This window comes from Podarcis melisellensis (genome assembly GCF_964234715.1).
Source record: "Podarcis melisellensis genome assembly, chromosome: 7".
NCBI lineage: Eukaryota > Metazoa > Chordata > Lepidosauria > Squamata > Lacertidae > Podarcis > Podarcis melisellensis.
The window spans coordinates 49266800-49291569 of record NC_138539.1 but is presented as its reverse complement, the minus strand read 5'-3'; the positions used below and the strand labels follow the sequence as shown (position 1 = coordinate 49291569).

Sequence of the window (24770 nt, the reverse complement as noted above, 5' to 3'; positions counted from 1 at the left end):
TCTGTAACCTGAAGCGTATGTAACCTGAAGCGTATGTAACCCGAGGTACCACTGTACCAAGCAGGAGTCGTCTTTTAGGTAGCATGCAAGTCTTCAATAGGATCGTCTCGTTCTTGCACCAGGCTGGCGGAGAGCAACAAGCGCAACGCCTCCAAAAAGAGGCGGGGCTTACAAAAAAGGCGGAGCATGGTGAAGGCTGCGCGCACGCGCAGGAGGGGTCATGGGGCGCCGTGATGGCGTCACGCGCGGCGCCGGAGGCGTGGCCAAGGTCCCCCAACCACCCGCTCGCCTGTTTGTGTAACTGAGTGAGTGAAGAGAGCGGTGCTTTGGGGCCGCCGGACCTGTTTCGGCGACTATGGCTCACCGCTGCCTGTGGCTGTCGCGGGGCTGCTGCCGGCGTTCCCCCGGCGGGATCCCCGGGGCCGCCCAGCGGCTGCTTTGGGGCCGAGGCCCCGCCGCGCCTTCGCGCTACCTGAGATTGGTGAGTCACGTGCGTGTCAGGCAAGGGCAGGGCGCAAGGGGAATGGGGCAGCGCCTGCCGGAGGTGGACCGGAACCGCCGCCGCCGCCACGAGGGGGTCCCGTCCCCGTGGAGTCACTTGGCAGCTGACGTTTCGTATCCCCCCGAAGGTTAAAAGAGAGAACCGGCTTGTGTCGTGGCTGTTTCAGCACCGTAATGGTGACGGTGAGAAATGCTTAGCATCTCACCTTTGCTAGCCTGAATCAAGGATACTCGGTATAGGCATATGCGGGTTTTGCTTTTTACCGAGTCACTACAAGATCACAATGGGCTTCGCTGACTGACTGACTGACAGAGGTTCTTGACGGTTTTGAGAAATATTTTTTAAAAAAGCAAATTTTGACCGGTCTTGCCTGGAGATGTCAGAGAGTGAATCTGGAACTTTTTGCAGATGAAGAAAATGGGTTCTACCACTGAACTGCGCTTCTTGTATGCAAAAGGATTTGTATAGTGCTTTTGAGTGTTCAAAGAACTTCCTGTACCCTCTCTTGTAATTTTATAATTACAGTGATACCTCGGGTTACATACGCCTCAGGTTACATACGCTTCAGATTACAATCTCTGCTAACCCAGAAATAGTGCTTCAGGTTAAGAACTTTGCTTCAGGATGAGAACAGAAATCATGTTCCGGCGGCGCGCCAGCAGTGGGAGGCCCCATTAGCTAAAGTGGTGCTTCAGGTTAAGAACAGTTTCACATTAAGAATGGACCTCCAGAACGAATTAAGTACTTAACCCGAGGTACCACTGTATTATCTTTCAGCAACCCTGTAAAGCATATCATCATTATCCCCCTGTTGAGGGCAAAGTGTGAGTTTGAGAGACAGTGGTTTATTTAACGTCACCTGCTAAATTTATAACAGAAGTGATATGTGAGCTAGTTTCTAGCTCAGGTGAGTTGAGAGTTGCTTTTATCTGTTCTTTGTAAACTTACTTCAGCATCTCATTTGGAAAAGTAAGAGGATGAATGATGGAGTAAACTGCTTTTACTCACACTGTGGAGAAAACTTTCACTCTCTTTGCTTATCCCCCTTACCCTGTTATTTTGTGATATTTCATCCCCAGGCAACATTCTAGATGTACCTATCCAGAGTACCCATTGAGAAATGAAACCAAAGGACATCTTTTACATCAGGGGTGCTGCAGGAGAACCTCCGATGATGTAAAAAAATGTGCCAGGATATTTGTGAAACTGGGAGAGTGGCTGCTTTTAAATGAATAACCATTATTTCATATTGCAAAAACAGGCCTTCAAGTGGAACCTACTCGCATGTATGAATGTATACAACTGCAGTCTAAGGCTGCAATTCAAACACCCTTTTCCAGAAAGGGTGTTTATATTGGGCAGAGATGGTGCTGTGTCCAGTCCTGCCAGCCCTGTACCCATGTCAGTTTGTATCCACTGGCACAAACATGCACACAGATAGCCCTGAAACCGTGTGTTCTGGGGGCAGGGAAGGTCTGAGTCAGCCTGGGATCCAGTGGATCCCAAGCTGGTCCTGCAGCAGTCACATAACAATATTAGTCCCATTATGGGCCTGATCTCTGGCACAGCTCCAGGCTTGGGCAGCTGTTTGCCTGCCATCTCCCCTTTCTGGGCTAGCATGAGCAACTGTGCTATGGATACCTTGGTGGTCCCACTGCTCTCCAGCTAGGGTTTGCTTTGCAACCTAAGGCAGCAATTGTGTGCATGCTTACTAGAAAGTAAGCCCCATTGAAATCTCTGGGATTTATTTGCAATTAAGCATGCATAGGATTGTGCTGAAAAGATGCTGAGGATCTGTCTTGGTTTTTTAGTGACAATTCTCATTTTTTCAGCTTCATGACCATGTGGCCACACAAGTTCCTACAAACAGAAGCAATGTCCTTGCAAGTGTAATTGCTGTTTACAGGAAGCTCTGCTCCCAACCTCCAAAAGGTAATTTTTTGCTGTAAAATAATAATATTGTGTAGCTTATTACTATATTATTGACTACTACGCTTATTCATCTTATGTGTTTAAAACTGCTTAGGCACAATTTTATGGGAAGCAGCATAGAAATAAACATGGTTTTTTTCCAATACCAGAGTTGCACTAGAATGTTTGAAGGAGCATAGTTCTGAGAATGTGCAGAGACCAATTGCCTTGCTGCAGAACAATTACACCTTAATTGCATTGCTTCCTCACTCAGAATGAAAGATGTGACCTGAGCCCTAGCATTTTACTCTTTAGAAGTTAAGCACAGCTGTCCTGCTGTCTTTCCAGCATAATGTGCAGTCAGAGAGCAATCTCCCACAAAACTCCCCTCTCGTATTGTTGCACAATCTTGGACCATCACTGAGAAGGGCCTTTCCTTCACGCCCACCAACCTAAATTATCACACTGGTGGGTACATGAGTATGGGTTCCTGACAGATTGATACATACGTAGACAGTCTTTCAAGTAACCTAATCACAAACCATTTAGTTCAGCCTCCCTGAGATAAGTAACCATTTAGTTCAGCCTCCCTGAGATAAGTAGATGGAAACAAGGGGTAGAGCTAAAGTCATCTGAATATGGCAGCTGAAACCTTTGAATGACTTCTCCCAGAAGTTTCATGCAGATGTTGAAAAGCAGGGGAGACAGAACACAAAACAAAGCCAAAACTCAAGGGGTAAAACAGAAGGTCCCCTCATCACAACCATCTGGAATCAACTATCCAGGAGGCACCAGAGCCAGCAGAACACTCTGCCTTCCAAGTCCAACCCAGTCAAGTAGCTCAGAAGGATAGTGTTGATTGATGGTGCTGAAAGCCATTAAGAGATCCAGGACAGCCAGTAGGATTGTGCTCAGTTCCATCCCCAGTCTAAGTCAACCACCAAGGCCAGTCAAGGTGTTTTTCAAGCTAAACCCAGGCCTGAAGCTGGACAGGAATATTATTCTTTCTTTGTCCCTATCTCAAGCTACATATGTTCTGTGACTCACCCGTTTCAGTCCAAGGGCTGGCTGAGCTCTCAGAATAGTCCTCCTTTCTCTCCACAAAAAAGTCTGCTTCCAGTTTTCCACCTTCCTACCTTTTTCTTGTTTCAGCAGTGTAGTTCTTCTAGAAACTAGAGGGTAGGCACTTTTGATAGGCACTTGGCAGTTACTATTCTTTATCAGAAATATTTTTAAATGACACACATGCTTTTATCTCCTCCTTTTCCCACCCACCCGCCCTCCTGTTTAGCTTTATCAGATATGTGAAACTCACATATTCACCTCTTTTCCTGTTCCCTGAAACACATGGTGAGGCTATTTTTGATGAGACTTCACTGCCTCAAGCATAATATAATATACTTAATTTTTATTGCTGCTTTCTTCCTTATTAGGTTTTGAAAAATATTTCCCTGATGAAAAGAAACCTAATGAAACAAAGGGCTCAGAAGGAGAAGCTAAAGGTACCAGTCTGCTTTTTCACTTGAGGCTCATATGTAGAATAAATGTCACTTTGGTTATTATTAATTTTGACTGCTCTTATATACAAGCCCCATGTTGCTGTGTCCTAGTTTTGACAATGGCCATGAAAGTGGTCACTATTTCCTACAGTTTACTTCTGTCTTGTGACTTCTGTTGTCACATTTTATGTGCCAGGTCTTCACATTGTAGAATTGATATGTTTCTGCTCCAGCATCACCATATTCAATTTCTGAATTCTCTGTTAGATGTTTGTGGTGGTGTTATTTTTTCCTTGAGCATTTTGATTAACAGTCTACGTTAACTGGGCCTGTTTATATCCCTGGTTTGTGTGCCTTTTAATGTTTGTTAAAGAATTGAGTACTTTGTATCAGTTAAGAAAGAGGGCCAAAGCTACAGTGACATGGGTACTGTATTTAAACATAATAAAGAAGGGAGCTGGAAGCTGGAAATGGGTTGGGAAAACTGAGCTTGCACTATCGTTCCACTAAAAACTGGATTCTATCTAATCAAAAAGCATTATCTGGATGTACCATGATACGTTGTTTGAGACATCCCAACAATAACCAGTTTACACCAGGTTTTCTCCCTAATAGGCTCTCACTGTGTTGTGAGTTCTTACATAATCATTACTGTTCCCCACCTAAACACATGGCCTGGCGTGATGCATCATAATAATCTTTATATACTGCCTTTACTGAATCCTCAAAGGACATCGTTTACATGATATAAGTAGTCTTTGTAACATCTCTGTAACTTAGTCCAGATTCTGAGTGTTAAAAACAAATTGCACATTAAATATGTGACTTCTGTTGTAAACAGCCGCCACACATTTAGGCCCACCCAACCCCTTGATGCTTTCTGGTAGAGCTTTGCTATGCTGTGACATCATGATGTTCTGTGTTCCCTGCACCATGCCATCAGCAGTCAGTGATACAGGGTGGGGAGGCGCAGAACGTTTTGCTGTCGCAGCATAAAGTAAGATCTGTTCCATGGTACAGAGTAAGGGTTGGGATTAGATGAGTGAACTCTATTTTTGTAGACAGCCGTGTGTGTGTGTTATAACATCTAATCTAGCTGTTAATCTAGAATCAGAGTTGTGTAAAGATTACAGAAGTAACAAAACAAATAACTACAGGGACATAGGCTTGCTTGCTTTCTATTTTTTGTAGAAACATGCGTGTGAACTTTTTTTGTAGATGTAAAGCAAGCCAACTCCCAGCGCCCTTCCAGAACCAACAGTGGAGGAGGAGGAGGAGGAGGAAGCAGTGGAGGAGGAGGGAAAAAAGGTGGCAAGAAAGAAGATACTAACTGGTGGTCCAGAATGCAAAAGGTCCCAATTCATATTTTTTGTGACACTGCTTTTATCAACCTGCTTTATTGTGTTTTGCAGTTCTGTAAAATAATATTACTTCTCTAAATGTTATTCAGATTATTTTCACCATGGGGATGCTGTTGACTTATGGTTTTTTAAACTCAGTTACTTACGTGTTTCTTAAATTTCTCTGAAAGATTATATGAATCTAAGATTTATAGTGGCCCTGACTCAAGGCGCAGTATGCAGTGCAGTAGATTTTGTGAGCTTTTGCCAAGGAAGCATTCCCATTCACCTCAGAAAAGCTCAGCACATTTCATATGTGAATCTGCCTCTCCACCAAGTTAGTAGAAAAGGGTTTGTAGGTGGTGTGATGGGATAATGAGCTGCTTGTGCGTAAAAGCTTGATCCCTCTGGTGTTTGGCTGGTCATCCAAACCGAGGCACTAACGGAGCCTCCCAAGGCGTGACTCCGTTAGTCGCTGGTAGAATCTGACAGTGGGCGTCTACGAAATTTACTCCAACATAAAAGTTGTTTCACGGACATGCGCCTTCGTGACTCTCTACGTGACAGCTTCCGGCGAAGGGTGGGAGTTGCCAACGGGGGTCTTGTTACCTCTGCACTATTCTCACTAGAAGTATCCCAGAGCCCTCCCTCCTCCGACTCCCCTTCTGCCGGAGCTTCTGCTCTCCCCCTGCTGGTTCCCTCCTCCGCTGCAGAATCTCTCCGAGTCTGCTGGAGCCCCGGCACCAACTCTCTTTCCGATGGCAGTTCCCTGACATCCACCTCCCCCTCAGGGCCCCCTTCACCCCCCGCGTCCTCTCCCACTGGCGGTGAAGGCGGAAAGCCCCTAAAGGAACTCTCCTCGTCGTCCGAGGATTCAAACACTTCTAACCATGGCGTACCGTCTCTCTCCCCGTCTTCCTCTTCTTCGTCGGAGTCGGCTTCCTCACCCACCCCTGACTCTGGGAACCCTCCAAACTCTCCTTCCTCATCTGTGGTCCCAAAGTGTTCCCTTCTAAATCGTGCCACGGGTTGCGGTTTCTTTGGGAAACGCCTATGAAATGTTTCTATTAAAACCTCGTCATTGACTACCTCAGCGGGTACCCAAGTGTTTTCCGACTCTACTTCCCCCTCCCATTCTACCAGATATTCCACCTGATCCCCCTTCCACCTGGAATCAATGATTCCTGCCACGTTCATGTTGCGTTCTCTCTCTTCTATCACGGGCGTTCGGGAGACCTCTCTCTCACGCTCCCCCCCCCATTCACGTCCCTCTCGGTACGGCGACAGTAATGACCTGTGAAATACTGGGTGCAATTTCATGTGACTGGGCAGTCTGAGTTTGAATGCTACTGGGTTCACCTGCTGTATGACCTCAAAGGGTCCCAATCTTTTGGGTTTCAGTTTCTTACAACCCCCCTTGAAAGGTAGTCCCTGGGTGGATAGCCACACCCGGTCTCCCACCCTTATAGTTTCACCTTCCCTCCTATTTTTGTCTGCTTGCTTTTTATATTCTTCCTTGGCTCTCTCTAAGTTAAGTTGTAGCTGACGGTGGATGGCTTCCATCTCTTCAACAAAATGTTCCGCTGCCGGCACACTCCACCTCTCCCCTCCTTCTCCTGGAAATGCCCTGGGATGACACCCATAATTTGCCAGAAAGGGACTCAGCCCTGTGGACACGTTCTCAGCGTTGTTGTAGGCAAATTCTGCCAGAGGTAACTTATCTACCCAATCATTTTCTCGGTCCTTTACATAACACCTCAGGTATTGTTGTAAAATCCCGTTTGCCCTTTCCGCTTGCCCATTTGTTTCCGGGTGCCGGGCAGTGGAGAAATTGATTTCCACGTGCAGTAAGCTCATAAGTTTCCTCCAGAACCTGGAAGTAAACTGTTTCCCTCTGTCGCTGACCACCCTCAAGGGGGCGCCATGCAACCGGAAAATATGCTCTACGAGCAACTTGGCGGTTTCCTCCGCTGTGACCGCATGTGAACAGGCTATAAAATGACACATCTTAGTTAATAGATCTACCACTACCATGACCGCCGTTTTGCCCTTGGATTTTGGCAGGTCCGTCATAAAATCTATGGAGACTGCCTCCCATGGCCTTTCTGGTGTGGGTAAGGGTTGTAAGAGCCCCGCTGGCGCCACCCTCTCCCCTTTCGCTCGCTGGCACCTGTCGCAACCCCTGACATATTCCCGTACATCCTCCCTCACCTTGGGCCACCAAAAATCCCTGGTAACCAACCACATGGTTTTGTGCTGTCCAAAATGCCCCGCTGTGGGGCTATCATGCAACTGCTTGAGTACTCTGCCCCTCAGTTCCCCATCAGGTATGTACAGTGCCCCTTTGTAATACAACGCCCCACTCTTTTCTTCAAACCCCCCTGTGTTCTCCGCTGTCCTCCTGAGTTCTCTGAGTTTCTCTTGGGCGTATTCGTCGTTCTCCGTGCCCTCTAACAGTTCTTTCTGCCCCACCAAAGCCGCCCCACACACCCAGCGGTCTTCAGGGATTACGTGCCTTGCTTCCGGCGCGCCCTCCCCCTCTAAGTACTCAGGCTTTCTGGAAAGAGCGTCCGCTCTTACGTTCTCGGACCCTGGCACGTAACGAATCTCAAAATTGAATTTGGAGAACTCCTGGGCCCATCTCACTTGTCTCTGGTTCAGCACTCAGGCTGTTCTCCAGTACTCCAGATTTTGTGGTCCGTCCGGACTTGAACCTTGTGCTGCGCCCCAATCAGCAAGTGCCGCCATCTCCGAAATGCTTCATGAATGGCGAGCAGTTCTCGGTCGTATACTGTGTAGTTCCTCTCGGATTTGTTCAACTTCCGCGAGAAGAATGCACACGGTCTCCATTCAGACGCATCTTTCCCCGGCTGGAGAAGCACGGCCCCTACCGCTCGGTCTGACGCGTCCGTCTCCACTCGCATTGGTTGCCGTAGATCCACGTGCAAAAGTTGCTCCTCCGACGCAAACGCTGCCTTTAAGCGTTCGAATGCCCCTTGCGCTTCTTCCGTCCAAGCAAATTTTTTCTTGCTGCTAAGACAATCCGTGATGGGCGCTGTTAAATGGGCAAAATTCTTGATGAACTTCCTATAGAAGTTTCCGAAGCCCAGGAACCTTTGCACGTCCTTCTTGGTCTTTGGTGTTTTCCATTCCAGTACCGCTTGAACCTTGCTGGGATCCATAGCCAACCCCTTGTCAGACAACCGGTACCCCAGGAATTCCACCTCCCTGCTATGAAACTGGCATTTCTCCAGTTTCACCCACAGCCGATTTTCTCGCAGCTTGCTCAGTACTTCTCTAACATCTCGCACATGCTGCTCCTCATTCTCTGAGTACACCAGGACGTCATCTAAGAATGCCACGCAGTTCTTGTAAAGCAATGGCCCCAGGACGTGATTCATGAATGATTGAAAGCAGGCGGAGCCCGCTTGTAATCCAAAAGGCATAACGAGGTACTCAAACGCCCCCAAGGGGGTGAACATAGTGGTTTTCCACTCATCCCCCTTCCTCACACGTATCAAGTTATATGCCCCCCTAAGGTCCAGCTTAGTAAAAATCTTCCCTTTTCTCACCCGTGTCAGAATGTCATCAATTCTGGGCATAGGGAAAGTCACTGGTTCTGACACAGCATTTAGGGCCCTGAAATCACACACAAGCCTGGGTTTGCCCGTGTTTTTTTTGTCCACAAAGAACACTGGGCTGCCCCCCACCGCTCGTGACTCTCTGATGAAACCTCGCTTGAGGTTCTTGTCAATGAACTCCCTTAACTCCTGCATCTCACGGTCTGACATGGCATACAGCTTGCCCACTGGCAATTGTGCTCCTGGGAGTAAGGTGATTTGACAGTCAAAGGGTCTGTGCGGGGGCAGTTTATCAGCTTCCTTTTCACTGAAGACGTCAATCAAATCAGCGTATTGTGGTGGCACCTTCCCCTTGTCAGTCACTTCCATCCCTGCTAGAGTGGCTCTGGCCCCTGCCTGACCCTCTCCCTCCTTGCAGTGTTCTAGGCAATGTGCTGAACCAAAGGAAACAACCCTCTGATGCCAGCCTACTAGCGGATCGTGTAGTGCCAGCCAGCTCATTCCCAGAATGATGGGAGCTCCTCCCAAGGTGGCTACATTAAACGCTATCAGTTCTGTGTGTCTTGCCACCCTCATAATCATTGGTACAGTCTGTTGGCTCACTTCTCCCCCCAACAGTTCCCTCCCATCAATCGTGGTTACTTGTAAAGGCTTACTTAATGGGAGAGTTTGTATCTGGTGTTCAGCAGCAAACTCCTTACTCATGAAATTACAGGAGCTGCCTGAATCCAATAGCGCTTTTATCTTTAGTGGGTGTCCGTTTGACAGTTCCAGCAACACCTCTATCACAAGCGCTGGTCTTGGAGGTTCCGGCGTGGGCACATTCATTACTCCCTGGCCTGGCTGCTGTGCCCTGATGTTGGCAACCAGGCGTTGGCTTTTACTGGCTCCTCTATTTCGCCTTCCTCCTTTCCCCCAACAGTTCCCGCCATCCCTGCCATTCCTTCCTTTGCGGACAAACTCTGGCAAAGTGCCCTGGCTGTTGGCAGAGATAACATCTCTTGGCGCTCTTTCCCTCCTTCTTCCGCCCTTCACTGGTGTTTGAAACTGCGCGCGCGCGCGCTGTTCCCAGCTCCATCGGCTCGGCGGGCGGGAAAGACTGCTCCGGAATCTCTGGAATGCGGAAGTCCTTCCAACGTTCCCCCTTTCCTTCCCGCCTTTCCAACGCTCTTGCTTCTAGGCGCGCTCCTATGGACAGCGCAGATTTAGTCAGCTGGTCCATAGACTCCGCCCTGGGCGCCCGGGAAAGTTCATCTTTCACAGTTGGGGAGAGCCCTTCTTCAAATAACATTTGAATTGGTTCACTTGCTAGATCCCACCCCAGTCTATGAATAAGCATAGTGAACTCAGTCCAGTACTCACGTACAGATCGGCTCCCCTGTTTGCACCCCATCAACTGCCTCCGCACCACCCCCAGCTCAATCTCGCTGGAAAACATCAAGTCCATGGCGCGAAAAAACTTCCTCGTGTCCTTTAAGATATCATTATTGGCTGCCATCAGGGGTCGAACCCAGTCCCTCGCCCCTCCCTCTAGATGGCTAATCACGTACGCCACTCTAGAGTTCTCATCGGTGAAGTCATCAAACAGTATATTGAGAGCATATTGCATCTCCGTTCTAAAGGCTTGATAGTTCCTGGGATCCCCCCCAAATCGCTGCACCAATCCAGGCACCTTTCTGGCAAGTGGGGTGGTTTTCCCCTTATCTGCATCTTGAGCCCTCCTCTCCTCCAGCCTCGCCGTTTGCAGCGCGAGCTGCACCTCCATCGCCCTGTACCTTTCCTCCAGGCTAGGACCTGCGCCAGCTCCAGCTCCTGCGGTTCCTGCTGGTTCGCTCATGATGCCCTCTGCTTGCACAAGCAGCTTACAAAGACTGTCAGATTGCTGTGATGGGATAATGAGCTGCTTGTGCGTAAAAGCTTGATCCCTCTGGTGTTTGGCTGGTCATCCAAACCGAGGCACTAACGGAGCCTCCCAAGGCGTGACTCCGTTAGTCGCTGGTAGAATCTGACAGTGGGCGTCTACGAAATTTACTCCAACATAAAAGTTGTTTCACGGACATGCGCCTTCGTGACTCTCTACGTGACAGCTTCCGGCGAAGGGTGGGAGTTGCCAACGGGGGTCTTGTTACCTCTGCACTATTCTCACTAGAAGTATCCCAGAGCCCTCCCTCCTCCAACTCCCCTTCTGCCGGAGCTTCTGCTCTCCCCCTGCTGGTTCCCTCCTCCGCTGCAGAATCTCTCCGAGTCTGCTGGAGCCCCGGCACCAACTCTCTTTCCGATGGCAGTTCCCTGACAGGTGGGAATGAAGGCATGACTGTAATTCCGGACACTTTTTCATGTTTTTATGAATAAATCTTCTGTAAAAAAAATCTTTTACAAATTGGTGCTTACATAGGGCTGCTTTTGTGACAGCAGATCAGAAAACCCACCATTTTCACATACAAAAGTCAATCTCAATCCAGTATTCCTTCTTCCTCTTCCCCTTTAGGGTGACTTTCCCTGGGATGACAAAGAGTTCCGTTTTTATTTCATGGGCACTGCAATTTTCTGGGCTTTTGCTACATACTATGTTTTCTTCAGGAATGCTGGGAGAGAAATCACATGGAAGGACTTTGCCAACAACTACCTTTCCAAAGGAGTGGTAAGTAGCACTGAGTACCTTCAGCTGAAATGTACATTTCACAGAATAAGTTATCCATTGTGACTGAATGTAAACCAGGGTGGGCTACAATTGAAGCTGGAAAGGCTGAGGATCAATTTGTATTAAAGAAAGAAGAAGAAAATGGTCAGAACTTCTATTCCAGAAACAAAAGGCTAAAAGTAGAGGTTAGCCATATTGTTAAAAAATGACCTAAGACATTTTGAGCTCCATGGCTCTTTTTAAGGGCATATTATTTATTTGAAACTTTTCCTGCCTTTGCTTCAAAAAACTCAAGGAAAATAATTTAAAATATAAAAATAGCAAGCTAAAAAAACACAACAAGCAGCTATTAAAACTCTTGAAGAGAGTTCAAGAATAAGTTGAGTGTAGTGGGCTAAAAGAGAGATCCTAAGTTTGCATTTTCTTCAATGGACAGGTTATTTACTTTGAGAACCTGCTTTCTCAGGACTTGCTTGCTCACTGAGGCAAGAGAGGGCAGAACTCTCACTCACATAGTTTGGATAAGAAAAGCAACAGCAACCTGATCTCCTGTTTTCTTTGTGTCTGACACAAGCTGAGTCAAGACCCCACTGACACATTCTTATTTCCTGTTGTGTTCTTATCCAAGCCTTGGGTTAGCAATATGAAACAGCACTCCACCTTACCCTGTGTCCCTGCATGCTTGCTAGAAGGATCAGAGGAGAAGCAATGTTTTGTCCCACTTGCAGGGAGCTCTGACAAAGTGGAAAGGAACAGCAGAATCAGCATAGTTTCTTTATTCAAGCCCTGAGTGCGAGTGAAGGCAAGGCTCTTCCTGCAACCTTCTGTGCTTCATGGTAGGGTCAAAGAATTGGTACCTTGCCAAGGAATCAGTTTTATATTTGGGGGCCTCTGCTTTTGGAAGAAAGATTTTGAACTTATAATGTATTGGGCCAGACTTTTTAAAGCAGATTTTGGATGTTTTTGATTCTGAAACAGTCCTCAGCAGTTTCAGTACACTCACATCTCACAGGGTCATGTTCATACAGCATAAGGGAAGGTCTCTAGCTCAGGGGCAGAGATGATGCTTTACATGCAGAAGGTCTGTGGTTCAATCTTTGGCTTCTCCCAGGAGGAAAAAGTTACTGTCTGAAATGTATTTTGTGCTTTCACAGGTGGACAAGCTAGAAGTGGTGAACAAGCGCTTTGTTAGAGTGGTTTTTACCCCAGGGAAGTCGCCAATTGATGGGGTAAATCAATTTTTCAATTCACCAAATGCATTAAGGGGTTGAATCATTTATGTTTGTAAACGTTTCTGTATAGCGTATTAAATATGGATCTGACAGTTTGTTATTTTGATGTATCAGGGCTGTACTCTGTGCCCTTGCAAGTAAATGACAAAATGTGTTGAGCATGTGCAGAATCTGATGTCTAGTGCAACCTACATACTGCAGGAATCTCCACATGCTTTTTGCTTAAAGATGCAGAACATGATGTGCAAGTGTGGTTTCTCTGCACCATACCTATTAGGGATTTCACCTGTTATATAGTATTGTATAATACTATAATAGAAATACTTTTGTCATCAATGGGAGACATGGCAGAAGTCCTATACAGTGGTACCTGAGGTTAAGTACTTAATTCGTTCCAGAGGTCGGTTCTTAACCTGAAACTGTTCTTAACCTGAAGCACCACTTTAGCTAATGGGGCCTCCTGCTGCCACCGCACCGCCGGAGCACAATTTCTGTTCTCATCCTGAAGCAAAGTTCTTAACCTGAAGCACTATTTCTGGGTTAGCGGAGTCTGTAACCTGAAACATATGTAACCTGAAGCGTATGTAACCCAAGGTACCACTGTAAATATTTTGCCAGTCTAGCATTCAGAAATGCACATTCAGTGGATGTGTTTTCTTCAGCAAATAGAAACGATGCAACTAAAACCAGCATATTAAATTTCTGCCTCTATTTGATACGTATGTATTGTAACTTTTTGGATATTCAATTAAGCTGCTTCTTTATATTAAAATAAGCTTTGTAATCTTGTCTCTCTCAGATTAATTTAAAATGCTAAAACTGAGACACCATGAATTATTGTATTTGTTTTTACAGCAATATGTTTGGTTTAATATTGGAAGTGTGGACACATTTGAGCGGAACTTGGAAACTGCACAGCTTGAGATGGGGATAGAAGGAGAGAGCCGGATACCTGTAGTGTATGCAGCAGAGAGTGATGGGTAAGTGTTTAAAATGATTGGAATTGTAATGGAATATATGATATTACCTTTTAGAATTGGCTTGTTGACAAGCCAGTCTCTGTTTGCGCTTGTTGGTAACCCCTATCATCCACCACTCTCAAATTATTTGGCATATGCATGGCGGAAGAAGAAGGGTTTTCTCTCATTTGCAGTAAGCTATGGAATGTCAAAGAAAGTTGGGGTGAGAACACAGCCCTGTTTCACACTGCTCTTTATAGGGAAGGAGTCCTAGGATGAGCTGTCATATTGGACGGTGCCATGCATGTTCTCGTGGAAGGACACTATCATCTTGTAAAGCTTAGGTGGACATCCTACCTTGTTGAGACAGGAGTTTGTTCAGCCTGGCACGTCTCTGCACCTAAGCTTAAGTGCAATGGGTCTTACCTGAGAGATGTTGTTTGCAGATGACACAGCATTTACAGAGCACTCAGAGGAAGCTCTACAGAGACTCGTCAATCGTTTTGCCCAAGCCTGCAAGGAGTTTGGCCTTACCATCAGCCTGACGGGGATGAGCATCCTGAGCCATTATCAGCATTCCACGCATCAGCATTCCACGTATCACACACTTGGAGTAGTAGACAAGTCTACCTGGGTTTCACCATAGCCAGCAATCTCTCCGAGCTGGGCAAGTGAATTGGCAAGGCAGCTCCAACAATGGCTTTTCACTCCAAAGGGTATGGGAGGATGTGATGCTAATACTAAGATGAAGGTCTACCAGGCTTGCGCATTGAGGATTCTGCTTCATGGTAGTGAGACGTGGGCAACTTAGACCTGCCAGGAATGACACTTCAATGCCTTCCACATATACAGTGTCAGGAGGATTTGGGGTATCACATGGCAGGACAGAGTCCTGCCCACGTTCCCACAAAGTTCAGACTCCTGTCTCTGCGACTTCTACGTAGTCTTGGTCCTGTCCACAGAATGGAAGATTGCAGAATCCCCAAGGATGTGCTCTATTGGGAGCTGGCATCAGGCCCATTTGCAAACCAACTCTGTGTTACATACATGTCTGCAAATGGGACGAAGGGTGGCAACATCCACCCTGCCATGTGGGGATCCCTTGCAGATGATCGCAGTGCCTGGAGACAGGAAATCAGGCTATGCCTCCACAGCATTGACTAGAGGAGGAGTGACAGTTGGGAGGAAGGCAGAGAGAAGAAACGCCATGGTGCATCTGCAGCAGCACAATTGGACGCCTTCATCTGCCCTAGCTGCAGCAAAACATGTCCTGTATCGGTTTCTACAACCACAGCAGGCGCTGCAACTCTCCTAAGGGTTTGACTTCATCTCCAAAAGTGCACTCCTCCATTTTCTCCTGAGATAGATGGATGCCAACTAATGGGGAATGTAAGAAAGAGCAAGAGATAAAGTTAGCCTGATCTAGGAATGCATTAGCTTTAGCGCACATTTGTATTATGAATCAGAAAGGTGCTATGAACTGTGCATGATTTGTTGTAGCCCAGCATATTTTAACTGAAATTGCACCTTATTGAGTAAAGTTGTTCATAATGTACAAATGAAATTGCTCTTATGTGTCTCCTCCCCACCCCATATTTTGTTATGAAACAATGAATTAATATCTCCCAACTTTTATTTTTAGTTCCTTTCTTCTGAGTATGTTGCCAACGGTCCTTATAGTTGGCTTTCTGCTCTACACATTAAGAAGAGGACCTTCTGGAATGGGCCGAACAGGACGGGGAATGGGAGGACTCTTCAGTGTGGGTGAAACAACAGCCAAAGTCTTGAAGGATGAAATAGATGTGAAGTTCAAAGATGTAGCTGGCTGTGAGGAGGCTAAATTAGAAATAATGGAGTTCGTCAACTTTCTGAAAAACCCAAAACAGTACGAGAATCTTGGAGCAAAGATCCCAAAGGTAAAGTTACAAGAATAAAAATGTTATTGTACCAACTTCATTACTTTATTGAGCTCTTTTAGCTGGGGATTTATTTATTTTTTAATTTAGTGACAATTTGCATTATTCCTATATTCTGACCTAACATCAGAATTTAAAAAATATGATCACAAGAGTTTGTGGAATCATAAGAACTCATTTCACATAGCCTCTGAATCTTCATTTAGTGACATTATGAAAGTCTTTTGTTTTCTGTGCTTCCCTTTCAGTAAAATGAGGACACTGTTCTTTCTTACTCAAATTTACCTGCAAGCAAATACTATTTGTCCAACTTGATTTTTTTAAATCTGAATTAGCATAGGGCCAAAAATTAGGTTAGAGTATCATTTCCTCGTGGATCTTAATAAAAAGTGGGTGAATCTTGTGAAGACTTATTAAATTGACCATCTTGTGTGATCATGATCAAATATTGGTTACTTTAGCTATATTGCGGCTTGCACTCCCATTCAAAATACAGTGCTACCTCGGGTTAAGTACTTAATTCGTTCCAGAGGTCCGTTCTTAACGGTGGCAGTGGGCTTCCTCCCCCCAGCCCCAAAAAGCAGGTCGAAAGGAACCTGAAGCCTGGAGAGCAAGAGGGGTCAGTGCGCACCGACCCCTCTCGCTCTCCAGGCTTCCAGGGTAGCCGCCTGAAGCTACTGAACGCACCTTGAACGGCACCTTGTTTTAGAGGGGGAAAACGGGGGGGGGAATTCTCCCCCTCTCTGCGCAATGCCTCCTGCCGCTTCGCTGAAGGGGCGCTGGGCAGAGAGGGGGAGAATTTTTTTTCTTGTTCTTCCCCTCTAAAACAAGGTGCGTCCTATAGAGCAAAAAATACGATATATTGACTCATTGAAGAAAATTTAAGGTGAATATTTGCACTGCTTTTATTTCTTAGTAATATTTACCCTTTCTCACACCATGCAGGGAGCTATTCTGACAGGACCTCCAGGCACAGGGAAAACTCTTCTAGCAAAAGCAACAGCCGGAGAGGCCAACGTCCCTTTCATTACAGTCAATGGGTCTGAGTTCTTAGAGATGTTTGTCGGCGTGGGTCCTGCTAGAGTAAGTCTTTGGCCTTGCTCTATTATTGCAGTGTCGGTTGTTAAAAGGACGCAGTCAAGGTTGGTAGGCCAAAAGCTTGATAATTCACTAAATTTCAGTAATGATCAAGATAGCTGTTCATCTTAAATAGCTGGCTGCAAGCTATTTTAATTAATAACTCTGATATCTCACTCAGTTTCTAGGAAATCTTATTGCTTCAGAGCTGTAGCCCTCTGACTTGATGGCTGTTGCAGGAAGGCTAGATTTATCATACGTGTACACAAAGGTTCTCCACACTTCTCTACGGAGTTGTGTAGGAAATTTATGCTATTTTAAGAAGTCCTGGCTCTGAGGGAAAGATGCAATTTTAACCAAGGTCTCCTTCATCCAAGTCTAGCTCTTGTACTTTGGACACTGCTGGCTCTTCCAGCATAAAGCATTTGTTTCAAGTACTTATGTAGAAATAAAAACATTGGGCAGAATTCTTTGTTCACTAAGTCTCATTCTGTCAGCGCAGGGATTTCTGCTTGTGCAACAGAATGTCCTCCCCCTATGCACCTCCAAATTTGTTCTAAGGATTTTCCCAATCTTCTGGAGCAGATTTGGGGAGGGCACACACAGTGAGGGGGGGCAGTCCCTTTGCACAAGTAGAAATCCTTGCCCTGACAGGAAGTAGTAGTTGAATACCACCCATGGTTCCAAACACTTTTCCAGAGTTTGATTTCTACAGCTTTCAAATTACAGTCATACCTTGCAATCGAGCAGAATCTGTTCCAGAAGTCTGTTCAAATTCTAAAACGTTCGTAAACCAAAGTGTGGCTTCTGCAGCCAATCGGAAGCCCTGTTGGACATTTGGCTTCCTAAAATAGTTCACAAACCGGAACAGTCACTTCTGGGTTTGCGGTGTTCAGAAGCCAAAACGTTCGAGAACTAAGCTGTTCGAAAACAAAGGTACGACTGTAAAAGCATTCAATTTATTTCATAACCTAACATGTTAGCTGCAATATAATTTCCTGATAGACGGACAAATGAGTCTAATGTTGTATACCTATTTCAATGACATGAATGCTAATTCTGTGGTGTATTCTGTAGTGTTGATGGACAACTAGCTGTGTGGCAATACATGATTTTGAAAGTACCTTCTTTCTCTTGCAAAGGTTCGTGATTTATTTGTTCTGGCTCGTAAAAATGCCCCTTGCATTCTCTTCATTGACGAAATAGATGCAGTGGGAAGGAAGAGAGGACGGGGTAACTTTGGAGGGCAAAGTGAACAAGAAAACACATTGAATCAGCTGCTAGTAGAAATGGATGGTAACTATTTCTTTTGTTAAATTTTTATTATTCCTACTGCTACTTCCATATAGAGTAACACTTCATTCTTAAACAAATTACCTGGAAACAGCTCCTACTGATATGAAACAAGCTGCATGGGGACACAACCAAACGTTGTGATGAAAACCTATGTCAAAAATCAACTGGCTGTTAAAAAGCAGTAGGGAATGTAGGCAGGTGCTGGTTAGAGCCAGCGTCACCAGCCTGGTGTCCTCCACAAAATACATACCAAGTAATAAAACAAAAACAAACCAATCACCCCCTTGGGTTGGATGGCTTTATTAGTAACAACATATTTGAAGATGAAAATGATGTGTTTTTTGTTAATAACCAGAAAAAGGTAGAATAATATCTACATAATCACAACCTGATTATGCCCATTGAAATAAATGGAGTCAACTTTTTTGATCAATTTCAGCAGCCTATTCCCAGTATGACTGACATTGGATATAACCTAGACTTTATAATCTCTTTTAGGAAGAGTGGGTTGTTGTTTTTTCATGATACTGAATGAACATAACAGAAAGCATCTTTCTGTTCTTTTTGTTTTGTAACCTTATTGCTAATTGTATGGGATTGTACATTAAGATTTGTATCCAACTCTGCCAGTGTGCAAGTGAAACAGACTTCTGTTTACACAATGGGACATCTCCCCACTACAGCCCCCTTGGCACATTCAAATCTGCTCAAGATGGTTGGGGGACATAACCCATAATCTCTGTGGGAGATATCATGACTAACTTAAGCCTATTGATTTCACTTGTTCTACTCTGAGTATAACTTAGTTGGATACTTCTCTTTGACTTGTTTCCCATTTCATAAGCTATTGCCTGCCATATAAGGCCACCTGGAAACCAATGTCCCCACTGTGGAAGGACGTGTGGATCCAGAATTGGCCTCCACAGTCACTTACGGACTCATTGTTAAAACCATGTTTATGGAAGACAATCTTACTTGGCTACAAGTGATTGCCAAAGAAGAAGAAGTTGTATGCTGTAGTAGCAGTGGTTCAGAATTTTGAAAGTACTTTGTCCTGTTAATTGTAAGCACTCATATTACATAGTATGCAATAGTTTTGCATCTTTTCCTCATTCTTTAACATGGTGTAGTTCTCTTCACCTGCTCAGTCGTTAAGTCCTTGACGGAAGGCAGAATCGCCAATACTCTGGTCACTTCAGAATTTACAAAATAGCATGCTTAAGATTCACAATAGCCTTTTGGAAAAACCATTTTTGCTACTGAATATTTAATATTTTGGTTTTTATTTTCTTCACAGGTTTTAATACCACAACAAATGTAGTTATTTTGGCAGGCACCAACAGGCCAGATATCCTGGACCCTGCACTTATGAGGCCAGGACGTTTTGATAGACAGATCTTCATTGGTAAGTTATCTTGGTAGACAACTTTGACCTCATAAAGATGTCAACTCAAAACTATGAGAACAAAGAGGAGATGTTAGCTAAAGCTGGTCAGTGGGACTATTAGAAAGCAGAAATGTTTGCAATTGTAAAGTTAATTGCTTTTTCTTTAAACTCTTCAAGGGCCGCCAGATATAAAGGGAAGAGCATCTATTTTCAAAGTTCATCTTAGGCCCCTGAAGTTGGATAGTAGCTTGAATAGAGATAATTTAGCACGAAAACTTGCATCACTTACTCCTGGATTTTCAGGTAGGTGATCTTTTACTCCTGTGCAATTGGTACGTTTCTAGAAGTATTATTTTCTCATTTTTATGAGGAAATTGTGATGACAGATTGGAGGTGGAATGAGGTTAGCTCTATATCTACTGCAGAATTTGCATGATTCGTAATAGATAAGCAAGGGTTTCTGATTCCCCATTTTTTAATAATAGGAACAACTAGACTACTCTTCCCCACCCTAAAATGTGCAACTTTGCGGGAACTTTAGTTACTGTGCTTGATTGCATATCTGGTTATCCTCATTGTGTTAAGTGATGGATGTTATGTTTGGAAACGGCTCTGATTATTGTCTCCTCACTCTTTTCCTCTAGGTGCAGACATAGCTAATGTATGCAATGAAGCTGCCTTAATTGCTGCACGACATCTTTCAGATGCCATAAACCAAAAACACTTTGAGCAAGCAATTGAACGAGTGATAGGAGGTGAGAGGGTATCTCTTTGTGATTACATTTCTTGCAGTGTTGTGGGTCAGTTCTTTTGTTCATCTCTTAATTTAATTACTGTATAACAACAATAATCTTCCTTCTTGATTATGGTGGGAGGGGAGAATAATTTTAAGGAGCTGCTGCTCCATTATATCAAACAGTAAATATTTCTCCCTTATGTGCAATAGTCTGTTGAGTGTGAGGCCTAACTATCTCAAGTTGAGGAGGGGATGGAGGAAACCCCAAATCTGTTGGTTCTAGGGGGCTATCTTATCACCAATTTGGAAATCTGCACCTCAGTAGTAAAGTTTTGGGTTTTTTAAATCAAAGGTTTGGAAAAGAAGACACAAGTATTGCAACCAGAGGAGAAAAAGACAGTAGCGTATCATGAAGCTGGCCACGCAGTTGCTGGGTGGTTTTTGGAACATGCTGATCCACTTTTGAAGGTATGTTGACTTAGCAAGACGCTTGCTGTACAATGATCACATTTGGATCATCAGAATTTGGCTTAGTAAGCTTAGATATGAACTAGCCTTTTGCCTTCACACACAGACCCTTCATCCTTTGCTTTGCAGCACGAGTAATCGAGTCTCTTAACCTCAGTTTCCCATTTCATCCAAACCAGGAAGCTATGGTAACTAGCTATCTCACTTCCTCTCTGAGCAGCTGCTGAGGAAGCAGTAGAAAGTGTGGCAGCTTCACTCACTTCATTGCCAGTTGTTGCCACTGCTTTGAACTATGGGAAACAGTTCTGTGCTTCCTACTTATCTGTCTGGGAAAAGTAAAATTATTATTATTTATTGAATTTCCTAGCGGAGGAGTTCTGTTAGCTTCATACCCTCCCCAACCCCCTCTGTGATACTTGCACATTGATGATAATTCTATGCCATCGACCTTGGCTTGATTCATGGAGCATTTTGGGATCTGCTGTAACAGGAATAGTTTAGACAAACCCTTTTCCCCAGGTCAGTCAAGTTTGCAGGTGTTCCAGCTGGAATAAGCTGGATTGTTTAAGTTAAGTATTTTTCTTTTCTTCCCTTGCAAAAGGTATCTATCATTCCTCGTGGCAAAGGACTGGGCTATGCTCAGTACTTGCCGAAAGAGCAGTATCTTTACACCAAAGAGCAGCTGCTTGACAGGATGTGCATGACTCTGGGTGGGCGTGTGTCAGAACAAATCTTCTTTGGAAGAATTACAACAGGGGCCCAAGATGATCTAAGGAAAGTTACTCAGAGTGCATATGCTCAGGTTTGTACGCCTCTCAACAACTCTGTATTTTTTGAATTAAAAATTACTGTAAAATATTATTGTCTGTACTTTTTGGTATTGTTTCGATATGCTTTATACACCACTCATGCCACAAAAATACTTCTGATATCTGGTATATATGAATGATTTGTTATGGAGGTTTACTCCCCACCCCCTAAAGTCTAGCACTGTTTCTTCCTGGGGGGGAAATAATTTGTATGCTGGTGGTACATGTTATTATTTATATTTTTGTAGTATACAATACTTTACAATTTGTAGTGCATTTTGATGCCTGGATGCTACTCTTGGTTGTCTAATATTTTATGAATACTTCAAGAGCCAGATTATTGATGCAATAGATTTCTAACAGTTTTGTAATTAGTAATGACCATACTCAAACACTAACATTAACCTTTCCCAGTAAGCGTACATGGACTATTACAAGAATAAATTAGATTGCCAAGAGCTGGTTTTTACTTCAGGGTTAAAATCCTGACAGTAATGTAGAGCAGGGTTGGAGAACCTGGGACCCTCCAGGTGTTTTACTCCATTTCAGCCACAGCCAACATAGCCAGCGGTCAAGGCTGATGGGAGTTGGAGTCCAAGAACATCTGGAGGGCCACAGATTCCTCATCTCTGGTGCAGAGTTTGGTTAGTTGCAACTGCTAATACTAAAGTATTGTAGCTAGAATAAAGACTCTTAATATTTTTCATAGCATTCGTGACTAAGGCACTTAAAAATGTGTGTCATTCAATCCTCAGATTGTTCAGTTTGGAATGAATGAAAAAGTTGGGCAAATTTCATTTGAGCTTCCTCGGCAAGGAGACATGGTATTAGAAAAACCATATAGTGAGGCAACTGCAAGACTGATAGATGAAGAGGTGCGAGTGCTTATTAATTCAGCTTACGAACGGACAATGTCTCTCCTAACTGAGAAGAAGGCAGAGGTGGAAAAGGTGCGTATTCATTTGCCTACAGAAATGGTTACCAGGTTCTTTGATCAACATGCTACTAAAACATTGCTGTTTTATACACAGTATATGTGTTAGTGGGGTAGCAGGACTCTACAAGTTATATTATGCCCTTATTTGCCCTTTATCAGATTTACACAAGAATAGCAGCTCTGCCTATTACTTGCTTAAGCAATAATGAGGTGTTGGTTCAGGACCACAATACCTCAAGGGCCTGCTCTCCATATGAACCTACCTGGACCCTGAGATCATCCACTGAGGCCCTTCTTTGTGTGCCTTCTTCACGAGAGGTCCAGAGGGTGGCAACACAAGAACGGGCCTTTTCTGCAGTGGCTTCCCATCTGCAGCATGCTCTCCCCAGGGAGGTTCAGCTGGCATCATCGTTATACACCTTTAAGAGCCATGTTCCTCTTTGACCATCCGATGCCCTTTTAAATGTGTCGTGGAAGGGGGGAGTTATTGGTTTGTTTTTGCTCTCATTTTATTATGTATTTTGTATTTTTGTATTGTGGGTATAGGGACCTGCAGGTATAGGGTGGTATACAAATTTAATAAATAATAATTTCCCTGTTCATGACATGAGGATGCATACGTGGCCCTTTCCCTAACACTAAAATGAATGGGGCAACTCTGCCTCAGAGAAAGCAAAATGTGTGCATTCCTTAGGAAGTTTGGAGCCAGGATGCATTGATATAATCACATCCTGTAGGTACGTCATGGAAATACCTTGCAGCAGCTTCTTAATGGTTAGTTTTTAGAGTATGTTTGACTAATGCTAGAAACAATGTAGAGGAGGTTATAGTAGCTATTAGTAATATGCTACTTTTGATTCTGTTATACACAGTGAAAGGTTAAATCCTTGGTTATTATTTTGCATGCTGTGGAAGATAGCCAGTTTACATTCTTTACCTTCTATACAAATTGTATGACCTGTGTGCATATTGTTTCAGGTTGCTTTACAGCTCCTAGAAAAGGAGGTTTTGGATAAAAGTGATATGATTGAAATGCTTGGCCCCAGACCATTTGCTGAAAAATCTACTTACGAAGAGTTTGTTGAAGGCACAGGCAGCTTAGATGAAGACACATCACTTCCAGAAGGCCTTAAAGACTGGAACAAAGATCGTGAGAAGGAGAAAGAGGAGACGACAGATGAGCAGATTGCCAGACAGATTACAGGAGACATGCCTTTTTAGTGTTGAAATATGGTGTTGTATAAACTGGCACAGTACATGTGTTGCACACTGAAAGAAAATGAGGGAACATGTCAGAGTCTAGTCTTCAAGAATCCTCGACTGGAAAGAAGCAAGCCTGCAGCAGTGGTGGAGCCAGGAAAGGGTTTGTTGTTGTATTTGACAGAGGAGGATTCAGATTCTAGTAGGTCCTGCTTCCTAAAAATCTGCACAAAAAATGTGGAGACCTTGCAGCTTATGGATCTGGACTGAGTCCCCTTCTATCAACTTTTTAGATCCATATCCGAGTTGTGCAACTCTTGCCCACTACCAGATACATTTAAGAGGACCTAGATTAATGTACTGTCATGGATAACGGGGGGAAATCATCTGCCTGTCTTTAAGTAGCCTCCGTCAAATGCAAATTGTTAGCACACAATAAATGCGTTGCTGGTGCTTACCAGGAGTCAAAGTAATTTATGACAATACTTCTTCTGTTCTGCAGAAACATCTACTTATCACCCAACTCTATAAATTTATTTCTGCCTTGCCATTTGTAAAACAAAGCTGTGCTGGTGTCCATCGTGAAATTTGAAGCCTGCTAAAGAGCTTTTCCAATAGAATTTTGGGTCCGAGGCTGGAATAATGTGTAAAGTCTAAATTATATTATTGCTGTTTTAATAAAGGTTTCTTTTTTTACTGGCAGTTGTACAGTATTGAACATATGATTGTATTGTATTTTGTAAATACAGTTTGGAAACATTATTGGCACACTGGACTTCATGAAGAAATTCTCCAGTCATGAGAGGCTATGAATAAAAGCGTTCTGTGGTAAAATTGTATATTTATGTATAGATGATGCATCTATGGCTGTTGTTGGGTGGAAGGCCTAGAGGAAATAACTTTTCAGAATGTGATTGCCACACTAGTCATTGAATTTGGTATTCAGGATGAACCTGGCATCACCACAAACCAGGAAAAAGTGACACCAAATTGTCTTGCTCTCAGCTGAAATGGAGTATTGGAGCAGAAGCCGTTCATGAGAAGGTCTGTATCCATGAAGGACATGGATGCTTGTATTAACAGAGGGTAGAAGTTGAAGATTATTAGCACATATTACTAGCACTCCTATTTGTAAACCAGTACTGTGTTCTTGAAACACAGGTGCCAGTTAGGTTTTGGGAAATAATTTGATCTACCTCAGAGGGGAAACTAGGCAGATTATCTTTAGTGGTGACTGGGAGTGGCCACTGAGACTATATAGCACCAGTCCTTAAAGACC

At 44.2% G+C, this 24770-nt stretch overlaps 1 protein-coding gene across 2 annotated transcripts; it reads left to right on the top strand.

Moving 5' to 3' along the window:
- Positions 1–265: 265 nt before the first annotated feature.
- AFG3L2 (AFG3 like matrix AAA peptidase subunit 2) lies at positions 266–24209 on the top strand. 2 transcript variants are annotated; one of them, XM_081919322.1, is made up of 17 exons: positions 266–481; positions 2335–2434; positions 3847–3915; positions 5131–5264; positions 11322–11474; positions 12629–12703; positions 13562–13686; positions 15308–15581; positions 16527–16664; positions 17801–17954; positions 19252–19359; positions 19519–19644; positions 19986–20096; positions 20430–20545; positions 21147–21347; positions 22110–22304; positions 23270–24209. In XM_081919322.1, the coding sequence occupies exons 1-17, from the start codon at positions 356–358 to the stop codon at positions 23510–23512; spliced, it is 2448 nt and encodes an 815-aa protein (XP_081775448.1). In that variant the 5' UTR covers positions 266–355; the 3' UTR covers positions 23513–24209. The 2 variants fall into 2 exon arrangements, with proteins under 2 accessions (XP_081775448.1, XP_081775449.1); XM_081919323.1 differs by lacking the exon at positions 266–481 and adding an exon at positions 661–684.
- The last annotated feature ends 561 nt before the right edge of the window (positions 24210–24770 follow it).